Source organism: Entamoeba dispar, genomic scaffold, assembly GCF_000209125.1.
Source record: "Entamoeba dispar SAW760 scf_1105229460223 genomic scaffold, whole genome shotgun sequence".
Lineage (NCBI taxonomy): Eukaryota > Evosea > Mastigamoebida > Endamoebidae > Entamoeba > Entamoeba dispar.
In genome coordinates, this window is record NW_001854085.1 from 71,694 (window position 1) to 84,808 (window position 13,115).

At 27.9% G+C, this 13,115-nt stretch overlaps 8 protein-coding genes across 8 annotated transcripts, besides 9 other annotated features; 2 read left to right on the top strand and 6 right to left on the bottom strand.

Moving 5' to 3' along the window:
* Positions 1-751: 751 nt before the first annotated feature.
* Positions 752-784: a sequence feature (AT_rich).
* A 308-nt stretch (positions 785-1,092) lies between these two features.
* Positions 1,093-1,980, bottom strand: EDI_272110 (uncharacterized protein; the record flags this gene model as incomplete). Its single annotated transcript, XM_001737023.1, has 1 exon — positions 1,093-1,980. The coding sequence occupies one exon, from the start codon at positions 1,978-1,980 to the stop codon at positions 1,093-1,095; it is 888 nt and encodes a 295-aa protein (XP_001737075.1).
* A 48-nt stretch (positions 1,981-2,028) lies between these two features.
* Positions 2,029-2,071: a sequence feature (AT_rich).
* A 7-nt stretch (positions 2,072-2,078) lies between these two features.
* Positions 2,079-2,187: a microsatellite.
* Positions 2,188-2,226: 39 nt separating this feature from the next.
* On the top strand, positions 2,227-3,486 carry EDI_272120 (uncharacterized protein; the record flags this gene model as incomplete). Its single annotated transcript, XM_001737024.1, has 1 exon — positions 2,227-3,486. The coding sequence occupies one exon, from the start codon at positions 2,227-2,229 to the stop codon at positions 3,484-3,486; it is 1,260 nt and encodes a 419-aa protein (XP_001737076.1).
* Positions 3,487-3,624: 138 nt separating this feature from the next.
* On the bottom strand, positions 3,625-5,073 carry EDI_272130 (uncharacterized protein; the record flags this gene model as incomplete). Its single annotated transcript, XM_001737025.1, has 1 exon — positions 3,625-5,073. One exon carries the CDS (start codon positions 5,071-5,073, stop codon positions 3,625-3,627), a length of 1,449 nt encoding a protein of 482 aa, XP_001737077.1.
* Positions 4,222-4,321: a microsatellite.
* Positions 5,074-5,142: 69 nt separating the features above from the next.
* Positions 5,143-5,164: a sequence feature (AT_rich).
* Positions 5,165-5,656: 492 nt separating this feature from the next.
* Positions 5,657-5,705: a sequence feature (AT_rich).
* A 34-nt stretch (positions 5,706-5,739) lies between these two features.
* Positions 5,740-6,714, bottom strand: EDI_272150 (serine/threonine protein phosphatase PP2A catalytic subunit, putative; the record flags this gene model as incomplete). The annotated part of the gene is made up of 1 exon (XM_001737026.1): positions 5,740-6,714. The coding sequence occupies one exon, from the start codon at positions 6,712-6,714 to the stop codon at positions 5,740-5,742; it is 975 nt and encodes a 324-aa protein (XP_001737078.1).
* Positions 6,509-6,530: a sequence feature (AT_rich).
* Positions 6,715-6,730: 16 nt separating the features above from the next.
* Positions 6,731-6,817: a sequence feature (AT_rich).
* A 56-nt stretch (positions 6,818-6,873) lies between these two features.
* On the top strand, positions 6,874-7,607 carry EDI_272160 (uncharacterized protein; the record flags this gene model as incomplete). The annotated part of the gene is made up of 2 exons (XM_001737027.1): positions 6,874-6,969; positions 7,023-7,607. 2 exons carry the CDS (start codon positions 6,874-6,876, stop codon positions 7,605-7,607), a joined length of 681 nt encoding a protein of 226 aa, XP_001737079.1.
* A 52-nt stretch (positions 7,608-7,659) lies between these two features.
* On the bottom strand, positions 7,660-8,703 carry EDI_272170 (uncharacterized protein; the record flags this gene model as incomplete). The annotated part of the gene is made up of 1 exon (XM_001737028.1): positions 7,660-8,703. The coding sequence occupies one exon, from the start codon at positions 8,701-8,703 to the stop codon at positions 7,660-7,662; it is 1,044 nt and encodes a 347-aa protein (XP_001737080.1).
* A 127-nt stretch (positions 8,704-8,830) lies between these two features.
* Positions 8,831-9,760, bottom strand: EDI_272180 (branchpoint-bridging protein, putative; the record flags this gene model as incomplete). The annotated part of the gene is made up of 1 exon (XM_001737029.1): positions 8,831-9,760. One exon carries the CDS (start codon positions 9,758-9,760, stop codon positions 8,831-8,833), a length of 930 nt encoding a protein of 309 aa, XP_001737081.1.
* Positions 9,761-9,768: 8 nt separating this feature from the next.
* Positions 9,769-9,824: a sequence feature (AT_rich).
* A 20-nt stretch (positions 9,825-9,844) lies between these two features.
* Positions 9,845-12,850, bottom strand: EDI_272190 (uncharacterized protein; the record flags this gene model as incomplete). The annotated part of the gene is made up of 1 exon (XM_001737030.1): positions 9,845-12,850. One exon carries the CDS (start codon positions 12,848-12,850, stop codon positions 9,845-9,847), a length of 3,006 nt encoding a protein of 1,001 aa, XP_001737082.1.
* Positions 12,851-13,115: the final 265 nt, after the last annotated feature.

Consider the following 13,115-nt stretch of genomic DNA (forward strand, 5'->3'; position numbering starts at 1 on the left):
ATTTCACTCATCACTTCAACCAATTTCATCATCAAAATATTTAACAATTTTAACAGAAATAATTATCACAATAAAATACAAAGAATATACCATATCAAAACAAACAAATGAGAACAAACCAAATAATAAATAAAAGAAATAATCTGACAGAAGTAATAAAAGATACACAAAATAAAATAATTAGGAGAACAAAGATATGTTTGGGCATATAGCAAATAAAGTAAATAATATTTAAATGAATAGAAAGAAAGGAAAAATCTGGTGGTACTTAAGAAATGGAATATTAATAATAAGAAACTAAGTGGAACTAAATACAAGTTAATAATAAGAATAATAGAATGAAATTACATTATATTTCAATAAGGTGTTACAAACTATAACTAATAAAAATATGAAAGACTGATTTTTATACAATACTCATAAAAAATGAATATTCTATTGTGAACACTTTTGAATTACTCTATTGCATAGGCAGAATGTATTAAGTCATTTGAACATCAATTTCTCAGTGTAAAAGGTCTAATTACAAACATTTCTAACCTATATTTTATTATACATAACTCGTTTAAGATGTAAAAACTTTTTTAGAACATCGAATTATTGGGGTTGTAAAAACACTATAATGTGACAAAAAAAATTATCTGAGAATAAAAGAGAAATCATTATATAACACAAAAGAGTTAATTTAAAATAACTCCTAACATACTTATAGAATGAAACATTCATAATCTTAGAAAAATATGAAAAAAGGAAATTAATTTAATAAATTTATTTTAATAATAATCAATCAGTTACTAAAATTAAGAAAAAAAACCATAATAATCTTTGTTTAAAGAAGATATTCTTTAAAAATACAATCAAGATAAAAAAGTAACAGCGCTTTGTGTAGGAATAATTTCGGTGATTGGCTTTATTCCAAGGGAAAGCTTGCGATAGTAATTGTGGGGTATTTAAATATCTACTTAATTAAAAGTAGTAATAATACGCTTCAAATATTTTTATTAATACCCTTTTTGTTATAAATAAAAAACAAAAATGAAAAATGATTAACATATTAAAAAAGATAATTACCATTGTTGAGCTAAAATTTTCTTAACGCCCAAATCCATTTGTTTGACCGAATCCAGTCGTTCCAAATCCTCCTTGTGTTTGTTGACCGAATCCATTTGTTTGACCAAACCCATTTGTTCCAAATCCTCCTTGTGTTTGTTGTCCAAATCCTCCTTGCTGTCCTCCAAATAATCCTCCTTGTTGTCCAAATCCATTTTGTTGATTACCTAACATTCCTCCTTGTTGTCCACCAAATACTCCTTGTTGTTGTCCAAATCCATTTTGTTGACCTCCAAATAATCCTCCTTGTTGTCCGAAGCCATTTTGTTGATTACCTAATACTCCTTGTTGTTGTCCAAATCCATTTTGTTGAGAACCAAACACTCCTTGTTGCTGTCCAAATCCATTTTGTTGTCCACCTAACATTCCTCCTTGTTGAGGAACAGGTTTATTTCCATTATTTGCTTTATAATCTTCTGTTCGAATTTCAATTAAAGACTTGTTTTTGAATTGTGACATAAAGTTGATTGATTTATAACTTGATCCTTCTTTAATTGTTTCCTGGTATTTAACAAAAGAACTTCCAGTTTGTGGTTGACCAAATCCTCCCAATGGATTAGATTGTTGTTGACCAAATCCACCTATACTGTTATTTTGTTGTTGGCCAAATGTTCCAAAACCTCCCATACCATTATTCAGTTGTTGACCAAAACTATTCATACCATTATTTTGTTGTTGGCCGAATCCTCCCATAAGGTTAGATTGTGGTTGACCAAATCCTCCCAATGGATTAGATTGTTGTTGACCAAATCCTCCCATACCACTATTTTGTTGTTGGCCAAATGTTCCAAAACCTCCCATACCGTTATTCGGTTGTTGACCAAAACCATTCATACCATTATTTTGTTGTTGACCAAATGTTCCAAACATTATCTTGTTGAATTTTTTAAGTTCTAAACTGAGCTTTTATTTGTTAAGTAATAATTAATTATTAACTATTAATTATAGTATAAAAATTATTCACAATTAATAAAAATAATTCACAAAATATAACACAAAATTAAATAACACAAAATTAAAAAAAGGAAAAAATCAAAGAACTTGAAATAGGGTTAGGTCTGATAAAAAGAATAAAATGGATATTTTAATAATTTATTCACTGAAGTGTGTTTTAGAATGACTAAAATTCTTGATGGAATAAGTTCGTTGACAAAAGTACCACTTTCAAAAGTTGATAATATTTCACCAACAATTATTAATGTCACAAATCCACAAAATGGTGTTTCATCTATTGACATAGTCAAAAGTGATAATGTTAACAATTTTAATGAAAAAGAACTATCAAAAACGATTAACGTCTCAAAACAAAATACTAAACAATATTCTCAAATACCCTCTTTCATAATTCAAACTGCAAAACCTATTCCTAAATTAAATATTCCACCATTAGAAGTACAACAAAATGTAAATATTTCTACAATACAATTAAGTAAATCATTTATTGGTAATAAGGAAACAAAAAGTATAAATACTCAATCAGATTCATTGAAAACAATAAATGAATTTCTACAACCAGAAAAGAAAGAAATACGTTTTCAATGCTCTCAACTCCAATTCAATCATCCAAATTCTCTCAAAACAAAGGACAAAAAGAAACCTGATTGGGAACGATTGAAACAAGTTTCAAAAACAAATGAGGCTTGTCAACAAGCAGTTTTTATTGGTTTATTAAACATGTTTGGATATGAAATTGGGATAGAGAGAGTATACAAAATATCAAAAAAGACATTTCCTTTATTAACTATTAAATTTGTTCATAGATGTACTCCTGATGGAAATCAAGATATGGAAATTATGACTAGTGCTACTAGGTTAAGTGAAGAAATGTTAAAGTTATCTACTGTTGAAGATAAAAAGAAAAGAAGACAACGTAAAAGAAATATGGATGCATCAATTTGTAATTCATTAATGGACTATCTTGAACAAGAAGGAGTAAAATTTGAAATAAAAGGGACTAGAAGTGCTCAATATACAATGGTTATGAAAAAAGTTAAAGATATTGATTTAGTGTTGTTTAATAAACAAAGAAAAATTACTCAAAAAGATATTGTAAATATAGGAAAATACATTAATAATCATTTAGTCAAAATGATGGGTGGATTAAAACGAAGAGCTATCTCTTCTGAACAGTATATTAGAATTGAGCCAAATGAACCTGATGTTACTAACATATTTTTAAATCATTTTAATGGATTGTTAAAAGAGTTTGATGAGAGTACAAAATGTATTGATATTGACTATGATTCATCACAAAATTTTCTCACATGCTCCGCATTACCACAGCCTTTCCGTTATAATAAATTGAAATACCCAAATGAATATTATTCATTCATTAAACAAGATATTATAGACTTTATATGTCATTCTTTTTCTTGAACTTAAATATTAATAATAACTTTGTACTTTTGTTTAATTTGGTTATTAGAATTTTTATTTCCTTACTTGTTTATGTTTAAAAAATACAATCAATTAAAAATGTTAAAAAAATCAGTTATCATTAATTAATCTCCTACTCTAAAATAGGAATGATTCAGGTTGTTGTTCTTTTACTTTAAGTAATGTTTGTTCTAAGTCAAAAATATTTTCGGTTAAACGAACTGACTCTTCATAGATAGTACTTTGAGATACTCCATCCATGACCTTTTTAAGTAAGTTAATATGATCTAACAACCTTACTTCTTGTGATGAAACTTTCAAAAATTGTTGAACACAATATACTAAACATTGATCAACCTCTTCTCCTGTTAAGTCATGAATGTTTTTACTCATAATTTCTTCTTCTTTCTTTATACTATCCAAAAGACCTTGTGCTGCATAGTCTTTAATTTGATTTTCCATTTCTGAGTAGTGTTTTTCTAAAATTTCTTCTTTTGCTGTAACACTTCCTTTTTTAATTCCATTTCTCTCTCGAATTAGATCTTCTAAATCAATACAATCATTAAAAATCTTCTGATTACTTTTAGTTTTTTCATCAATCTTACCTTTGAACTGTGAAATTTCAACTTTCATTTGGTTTAATGGAACTACTTTAGATAATACACTTTCTTCATTTGATGGAACTGAATACCTTGAGACTGGTTTGTCATCACCACGTCTTATTCCACATTCACTTTTGATTCTACTTCGTTCCATTTTAATTTGTTTTGTCTCATTTTCAATTTCTCCTTTCACTTTTTCAATACTTTTTCTTTCTTTCTCTTTAACTTCTTTTTCTCTATCTAATTGGTATTGTTCTAATTCTCTATGTTCCTGTTCTCTAACTTCTTTTAATTTAGTAAGTTGTGCTAATAAATCTTCTTTTTCTTCTTTTAATGTATTAAATTCTTCTTCTTTCTTTCTTAAAGATCTTCTAAATCCAACAACATCGTTATAATAATCTAAACTCATTTCTCTAACTTCTTTTAATTGTTTTGATAATATCTTAATTTGTTCATCTTGTTCGATGCCAGTTTTACCTGCTACTTTTTCAACTTGAAGTTTTAATTCAGAAGCTTTAGTTTCTTGTTCTTTTAATTGTTTCTTCAAATCAATAATAGTTGCATTTTGTTGTTTGATTAGTTTATTTAGAGAGTCAATTTCTTCTTTGTTATTATGAATAATTTTCAAATTTTGCTTACGGTCATCAAGTAATAGTTGTTTTTCATATTCTAATTTATTTTTTTGTTCCATACACCTATTAATCTCGTTTTCTTCATAAGGAGCAATAACCTTCGTAGGATCTCCTTGACTAAAATCAACTAATTCCATAAAAGTGGTAAATCTATCTGATAGTGGTGGGCTTAAAATTAACTCATAAATATATTTTATAGATTCCCTCATCTCATCAAGCCCACGCTTTCGAATCATATAATAAATAATTCTATGAAATCTAGTATAGTTAGTTGGATCTTGTTTGACAGTAGCTTGGTATGTATAGTCTGATGTATATATAGGATTTAACCAATCAGAACGTCTACTTGTCATTTCAATAAATGATAATTATTAGTTTGCGTAAGACATTTTCTAGAGTTCCATGTTTTTTTTCGAATCTAGAATTTAATTAAAAAAATTATATGAATCAAACTCTTTTCTTTATGCCTTACCTTTTACTATAATCCTTTTATCTTTTCTACAAAAATGATTATCCTCAAGAAAGATTGATATCAAAAGACAAACAACTTGGTTATATATAAAAAAAAAAGAAAACAGTTATTCATTTTTAGCTTTCTTTGATGAACGAGATACTGTAGTTCCAACTTTTTGCCATTCAAGATAGTTTGCTCGTAAATAAGGCATTGGTAATCCAAATGCTAACAAACAAAATGCTAATCCGATTCCATCGATTGAAAGCATTACAAATACGTTTTGTGTAATAAAGCCAATGATAAATCCAAGAATCTAAAGGTGATTAATAACAAAATAAACAAATAATGAAAATAACTTTGTAATAAAAAACTCATTGAAGAACAAACGATGGTAAGTGGAACGATAATTGAAGTACTTTTGTCAACAATCTTTTGTCCAACAAAATCAATTGGAGGAATAGTAAATTGAAATTGGTTCATTGAAAATAATAAGATTATATCTTGTTAAAAATTTATCTTAAAAATAAATAACATAATACTACCAAGGAACGATGAATTTTGTTATTTAAGCAAAGAAATCAGGAACAGCTTTTGGGATTTGTTGTCGTAATGGTTTCCAATTCTTTGGCATAGCAGAGAGTGGTGGTGCACAATATTGAACTGAAACAATCATTCCAGCACTACTAACTTCCAAATAACACCCTAAGTTACCAAACTCTCCAACAAAATTGGTTGCACTCCAAATAGAATGAACAGACTTATTATCAGAGAGTACTTCACCTAATGGTTGTAATGAATTTGTGTTAATAAGAAGTTTAAAATGTCTTGAAGGGTTATTAGAATTTTCTTTTTCGAGGTATTGAGTAACATCAGCTTCAGTAAATTGATACTCATCAGTTCGTTCATACCATTTGAAATATTTTGTGTATTTTTCTTCTTTAGCTTGAGCAATAATAAACCAAGTTAAAGCATCAGATGCAGTGAGATTTTTAACACGAGGAAGTGTATTAAGATTATCTAATGATACATGATTTAAAATTCCACCATGACAACATAAATAAGTTCCTTGAACAACTGCAGCAATAGGTAAGTATTTGAATGTTTCAACAATCATTTGGTATACATTATCATTACCGTATTTACTAAAACATTCAGATTGAAATCCACCAATTTCACTAAACATTTTAAGTTCATTTTGACCACGCAACATAATTATTTTAGTTGGATATAAAACTTTATAACACATTAAGATAATATAAACTTCTAATCCATTCATTCCAAAATTAACATAGTCTCCTAAAAACAAATAATTCGTAAATGGTATTTTCCCTGACATTTTAAAAATATTTAATAAATCATGTAATTGTCCATTTAAACATCCAACAATTGTTACTTGGCTATTAATTGGAACAACATTTTGTTCTCTTAAACAAATAATTTTAAATTGTTCACAAATTTCTTTTATAACTTCTTCATGAATAACTTCTAACTCACTAACTTTATTAATACATTCATTAAGATGTGCCATAGTTGTAACCATCTCTTTCTTTTCTTTCTTTTTTTTTTAGAAAATTTTATATTTTTTTTATAAATTTTTTTCTTAACAAAAAAAATTTTTATTTTTGTTATTCTTAAAATAAAATGAAACCCTGTTCGTTTATTTTTTTAAAAAGGAAGAACTTCTTTTCAATTAAAAATAATGCCAATAAGATATAAGTGTATTGTTATAGATCATGATGATACAACTGTTGATTCTACTCCATCAATTCATTATCCAGCATATTTAGATTTTGCGGTTTGTTTTTTTTTATTTAAAGCCTTTAAAAAATTGATAATAATTATATTCAGAACAGTGTTATGAAAGGAAGAGACTATAAAATTTTATCATTACAAGAATGGTATAGAATGTTATGGGACTATGACTATTTTGAATATATTAGAGATGTTATGAAATTAAATAAAGAAGAACAAGACCTTGAATATAAATTATGGCTTGAATACACAGCTACTAGACATCCTCAAATGTTTCCAGGATTTCTTGAGATGTTAATTGAATATAAGAAACAAGGAGGAATAGTTTGTGTGTGTTCTCATTCACATGCTAAAGATATTAAAAGACATTACGAAGAGCATAACTTTATTCCAGACGAAATATTTGGTAGTGTTAGAGGACATCCAGAATTGTGTAAACCATACACTTATCCTATTGATACAATTAAAGAAAAATATCATCTTAAACCATCTGAAATTGTAGTTATTGATGATCTTGCGCCAGGGTTTACAATGGCAAAATCTGCAGGAGTAGATGCAATTGGAGTTTTATATGGAGAAGGACATGAGTTAGTAGAAGATGATATTAAAAAGGTTTGTAAATATGTTTTTAATACAGTTTCAGACCTTTCTAACTTTTTGTTAAATCCAGTAGAACCATAAATATTTTGTAGTTGAATGGTTTAATTTAATATTTTTAACGTTTGGTTTTATTTCATTCATCATACAACTCATTACTTTCTATTATTGTTGGTTGTTCTTCATTTAATTCATCTTCATTTTTAAGTATTAAAGGAGGGTCATGTTCTTCTTCTTCTATGTGTTGGTCTAAGTTTGGTTGTTGAGGCTCTTCTTCATGAATCATGTCATCACTAACTTGTGCACAAACATAAAATGCAATTTCTGCAGAAACTTCTTTGTCATCTGATTCATAAGTACACTCAATATATAACATTTTATTTGAATTCATTAATATTATAACCTTTTTTGATTGGTCTAATGCCTTTTTAATAGCTCTAAAATAATTCAAATGATATCGTGCTGTGACATTAGCTAGACATTCAAAATGAACAAATGTTTGAGATGAATATGTTGTAGTAATAGAATCTGAAGGTGATTGTGATGATATCATTAATTTCCCATGAATATCTGTTTCAAATGTAATATACATATGATTCCATTCTAATGATCTAAATGATGGCATTAATGATACTGAAGTGGCAGAGATATGTAATATTCCTTTGTAAGTACTAAATTCAAATACCCTATTATTATAGGCATCTTGTGAATAAGTAGATATTTTCATTCTAACAGTTGTAATTCTAGTTCGAAGTTGCAATAATACTGAACTAGTTTCTAAAATATAAATATCAACCCTTGATTCTGTTTGAATAAGTGCAGACTCAAAGAATACTAATAAATCTTTTAATGGTAATCGTAAATTGATTTCTTGATCTTTTTCTTCAAATCCATATATTTCAAATAAATCTCTTTGCCAAAACACAATACACTGAAACACACCTTTCTCTTCTATAAACAATTTAATTCCATTACTATCAATCCATAAATTAACAACTGGAGTTTTTGATTCTTTATTATATAATAGTTGAAGTGTAGAGGATAATGTTTTTACATATCTTGATGTAAATTGAAATTGACTTTGATTCATTTGTTGTGTTTGTCTCATAGAATTTCCATTTGTTGGACCATTAGTTGTTGAAAGACTTGTGACATCTCTATCAAGAAGATCTTCAGACATATAACTTTCATTTATTTGTGACATAGTTAATATAGAACTATACTATAAATTTTTAAGATAAAGCCTTTGAAACTCTTTTCAAATAAAAAGTTGAGGTATTTTATTTTTTTTTTCTTTTAGAAAACAATCAATTTACTAGTTGAAGTTGTATTTTTTCCATAAACTCATCAAATGCTTTCTCTAATTCTTGTTGGTGTTCATTCATTTTTTGTTTCTTTAATGGACAGTCGCAAGTAGCGTGTGAACTATCTCCACAAAACCCACACTTAATTCCACTTTCGTATTGTTCAACTTCATACACTCTATCTTCTCTGAATGTTCCATTCCAAAGAGCAAGTTCTCTTAACTGATTGTGCTTAAGTACATTAATCTCTTCTGAGGGGGCACTTATAATTTTAGTAATTTCTTCACATGCAAGATCTAAAGCTTCTTGAGTATCTGCAGTAATAAATACATGAGAGTCTTCATTTTCTCTATCTCCATATCCTGACAATTTCCCTAATTTTTTTGGATCTTTACCTCTAATAGAAATTTTAGCTCCACTATCTTTTTCAAGCCTTTTCTGGTTATCTCCTCGTGGTCCAATTATCAAACCAATAAAATTAGTGTCAGGCCTATCTTTAGGAAAATATATCTTTTTTGTTCGTTTTCCACTTGGTTTAGCAAGTTCAGCTGGAATTCTAAATGATGGATAAATTTCAATTGCCCGATCAACAACATAAAGACGTTCATTTTTTAATTTTTCTTCCCTTCTCATTTCTCTTGTTATTTCTTGTTGATTTTCGTTATATTGCTTTGGAGGTGATGGGGTTCTATCTCGTTCAGTGTTTAATCCAAGTCGATGTGTTCCAAGGGCGTATTGTAACTCCTCATATCTAATCCTTATTGCCAATGTATCCCAATACTTTTCATCTAATGACGGAGGAATGTGAACAGGAATGTTTGGTAATACATCTCTTATTTTTCTGTCCCATCTAGAAACTCTTTTTTCATGAATTGGAAGTCCTCCAGGATGAGTAAATCGTTCTTTATAATCAATTTCTTTCACTTCTTCCATTTTCTTGCTTTTTAATTTTTTTAGTTTTATTTAACAAAAAAATAATTGAAAATAAATTATTTATCAAGTTGTAAAATTTATATCCTATACCTCTCCAACTATTGGGAGGTTCTTGAACGAAAACCTCTTGAATACTTTTGTCTCAAACCCTCTTCGAAGTTTTGGATGTTGTTCGAAAGAAATAGTTTTTGGTGTTAGTATTTTAGAGAAGATTTTTTGTTGAGTGGTTTTGATTTCTGTTATATCAGAAATTTGTTTCAGTAAAATACATTTACTACTAGAATTTACTTCGTTGTTATTTAGCTCAGAATCATCAACTCTATGTTTAACTTGGAATGGAGACTCTTCTAATGGACAATTGAATTTTTCTGTATATTTATCTTCAACTTTGTACTTAACAAAGCCATGTCCTTTCAATTCAAATAAAGCATCTCTCAAGTAAAAGTGATGAACCAACATACTCCAAACTTTAGATCCTATTAATGTTTGAATATTACCAATAACTATTAGTCCACATTTAGCTCTTGTTAATGCAACATTTAATCTTTTATAATCACTCACAAATCCAATTCCAAGAGTTTGGTTTGATCTAACACAAGAAAAAATAATATATTCTTTTTCATTTCCTTGAAATCCATCAATATTAGCAACTTTAATTTTTGTAGAAACACATTGAGAAATAAGTTCTTGTTGAGCCTGATATGGTGAAATAATTCCTATTTCATTTTCTTTAACCTTATTCTTCAACAAGCCACCAACAATATGTTTTATTATTAGAACTTCTCCTTCATTATTATAACTTGTTCCACTACTTCCACATTCTTCTCTTCCATCACAATTAATAAACATTATAGGATTTGTATAATCTGGGAAGAAATTAATAATTCTACTATCAAATCTATCTTCATTACTCACCCCATTCTCTAATTTAGAAGAATAAAACATTTTATTTGAAAATTCTACAATTGCTGGATGCATTCTGTATTGTGTTTTTAACATTGTTCTTTTGATTTGTGTATTTGCCATAAATCGTTCAAACATTGATTTTTGGAATCCAGCTTCTCTAGCCTCAGTTGAAAGACATGTTGGTTGTAATTGTTGAATATCTCCAATTAAAACTGCTTTTCTAACATTAATAATTCCAGCCAATGTTTCTGGTTCAAGAGATTGAGCAGCTTCATCAACAATAGATGCAAAAAATTTTTGTTTTAATAATGTTGAACGAGTACAAGTAGTGAGTGTAGAACAAACACATTCTATTCCCTTTAATATCTCACCAAAATAATCTGAGATGAATTTGTTAATATACTCGTTCTCACTGGGTTTTATTTTTTGATTGATTCTATCTAAAACTTTTTGTAAATCTGGATTAGTTCGTTTGACAAAGTCTTCAAACGCTCCATACTTTATTTGATTTATTGGGTTTGATAAATATGTTTCATGATAAATTTGAACTCTTCTCTTTTCATCTTCTGTTAGATATTGTCCATATTTTTTCTTTAGTAACTCTCTTATATTAATTGTTAATAACTCTCCTGTACTTTCGGCTTGATCAATACTAGTTAAACTGATTGTCAATTTTTTATGCTTTTTAGACCTTCTTTTTTGAGTTTGGTTTGCAGTGAAATCACCGTAACTTGTTATTGACACCATTTTAATTCCTCTTTTTTCTGTAAATTCTATTGCTTTTTTTAATAATGAATGTTCTCGTATCTTATCACTACAGTTTTCAAATTGTTCATCTGCAACTATTCTAATTGTTGGAATTCCTTTTTCAATAAGTTTTGAACAAATAACATCAACAGCATTATTACTTGATGCACAAACTAATAGTCTTCTTTCAGCTCTATTTCTATTATAAAATCTATGTTTGTTATAAATCAAATATTGTGCAATTGAAACAGCAACTGTAGTTTTACCAGTTCCAGGTGGTCCTATTACAAGTGAGATATCTTCATTTAGAGCATTGTAAATAGCCTTAATTTGGTAATCATTTAAGTTAGATAAATTAGGAATATTATATTTATCTGTTAATATTTCATCATAAGTTATTGTATCATTTGTTTTTTTGTCTTGGTAATTGTTACAACACAATATTTTTGAATAATATCCATCAAGGTGTCGTTTTTCTAATGTTTCTAGTGTTCTAATAAATGGATTTCCTTTGTCATTAGTAAAAAAATAAATCCTAAATAATGATGTTTTTTTCACTATCTTTTCATCATATTTCCATTTTTTCTCATTTGTTGGATGTTTCCTAGTAATTTGACATGTCTCATCATCACTACACTCTGTTCCAAAAAGAGAGTCTTGTAATCTAACAGTAACTGTTTTACCACTAATCGAAGTGATGTTTCCTCCAAATACACATTTTGATGATTTAAAGAATAAAGATGGAAATAGTTTTATTTCTATTGAATTTGTGTCATTAATCATGTTTTTTAATCCACCACAACTAATAATTACCTCGTCTTCTAACTGAAGACCTCCAATAGCTTTATAAAGGTTAATTTCAGCAGTTGTACATGTTGGGTGCTTGAAAAATTTAATATTTTGTTCTTCTTGTCTTAATTCAACTTCAGCTACTCTACGCTCTTCTTTCTTTTCAACTTTAGACAGATATAAGTAAGTCTGAACATAATCTTTAAGTGTTTGATATTCATCTCTAACTCTTTTGTTTGTTTTTTCTTTTGGAAATTGAGATTCAATACTATCAACTAAATCTTGTTTAACACAAGAAACAGATTGACCAACTTCATAGTTATCTATTATAACAGCACCTTCATTAACAATACTCTTAGTGTATAGTTGTTTGGTTATTTTATTATTCTGGCGTTTTAAGCAATGAGAACATAAGAAATCTTTTGAGTTGTATTTATAATGAAGATTATATATATTTGTTTCTTCACATTGAGAACATTTTAGCACAACTCCATCAAAAGAGATACTAAAATGGGAATTAACTCTCATATGATAAAGGAGTTGGCATATTCCAGTATTCATAATTTTACCATTACAAAAATATTTACCACATTGACACTGAATAATACCAGTTGTTTCTCCACAGTATTCACAGCGTTTTTCTTCCATTGAACTAATTCAGTTGTAGCTTGTTTAAGTGTAAGTTTTTTCATCACACATAAAAGAAGTGAAACAGAAATGAAATTCTTGATGAAAAAAAATAAATCATTGTGTTTCATTTTTATTTAATATTTAGTACTTTATAGCATTTTAAAGCCATAGTATAAAAACTAATTTGACCCTGTCTGTACAAAGAAAACCCTTGTGATGCATTATGTGAGTAAAAGTCCTTTGCAAATTAAAAATTACTTGAAAAAAATATAATAATAGTAAA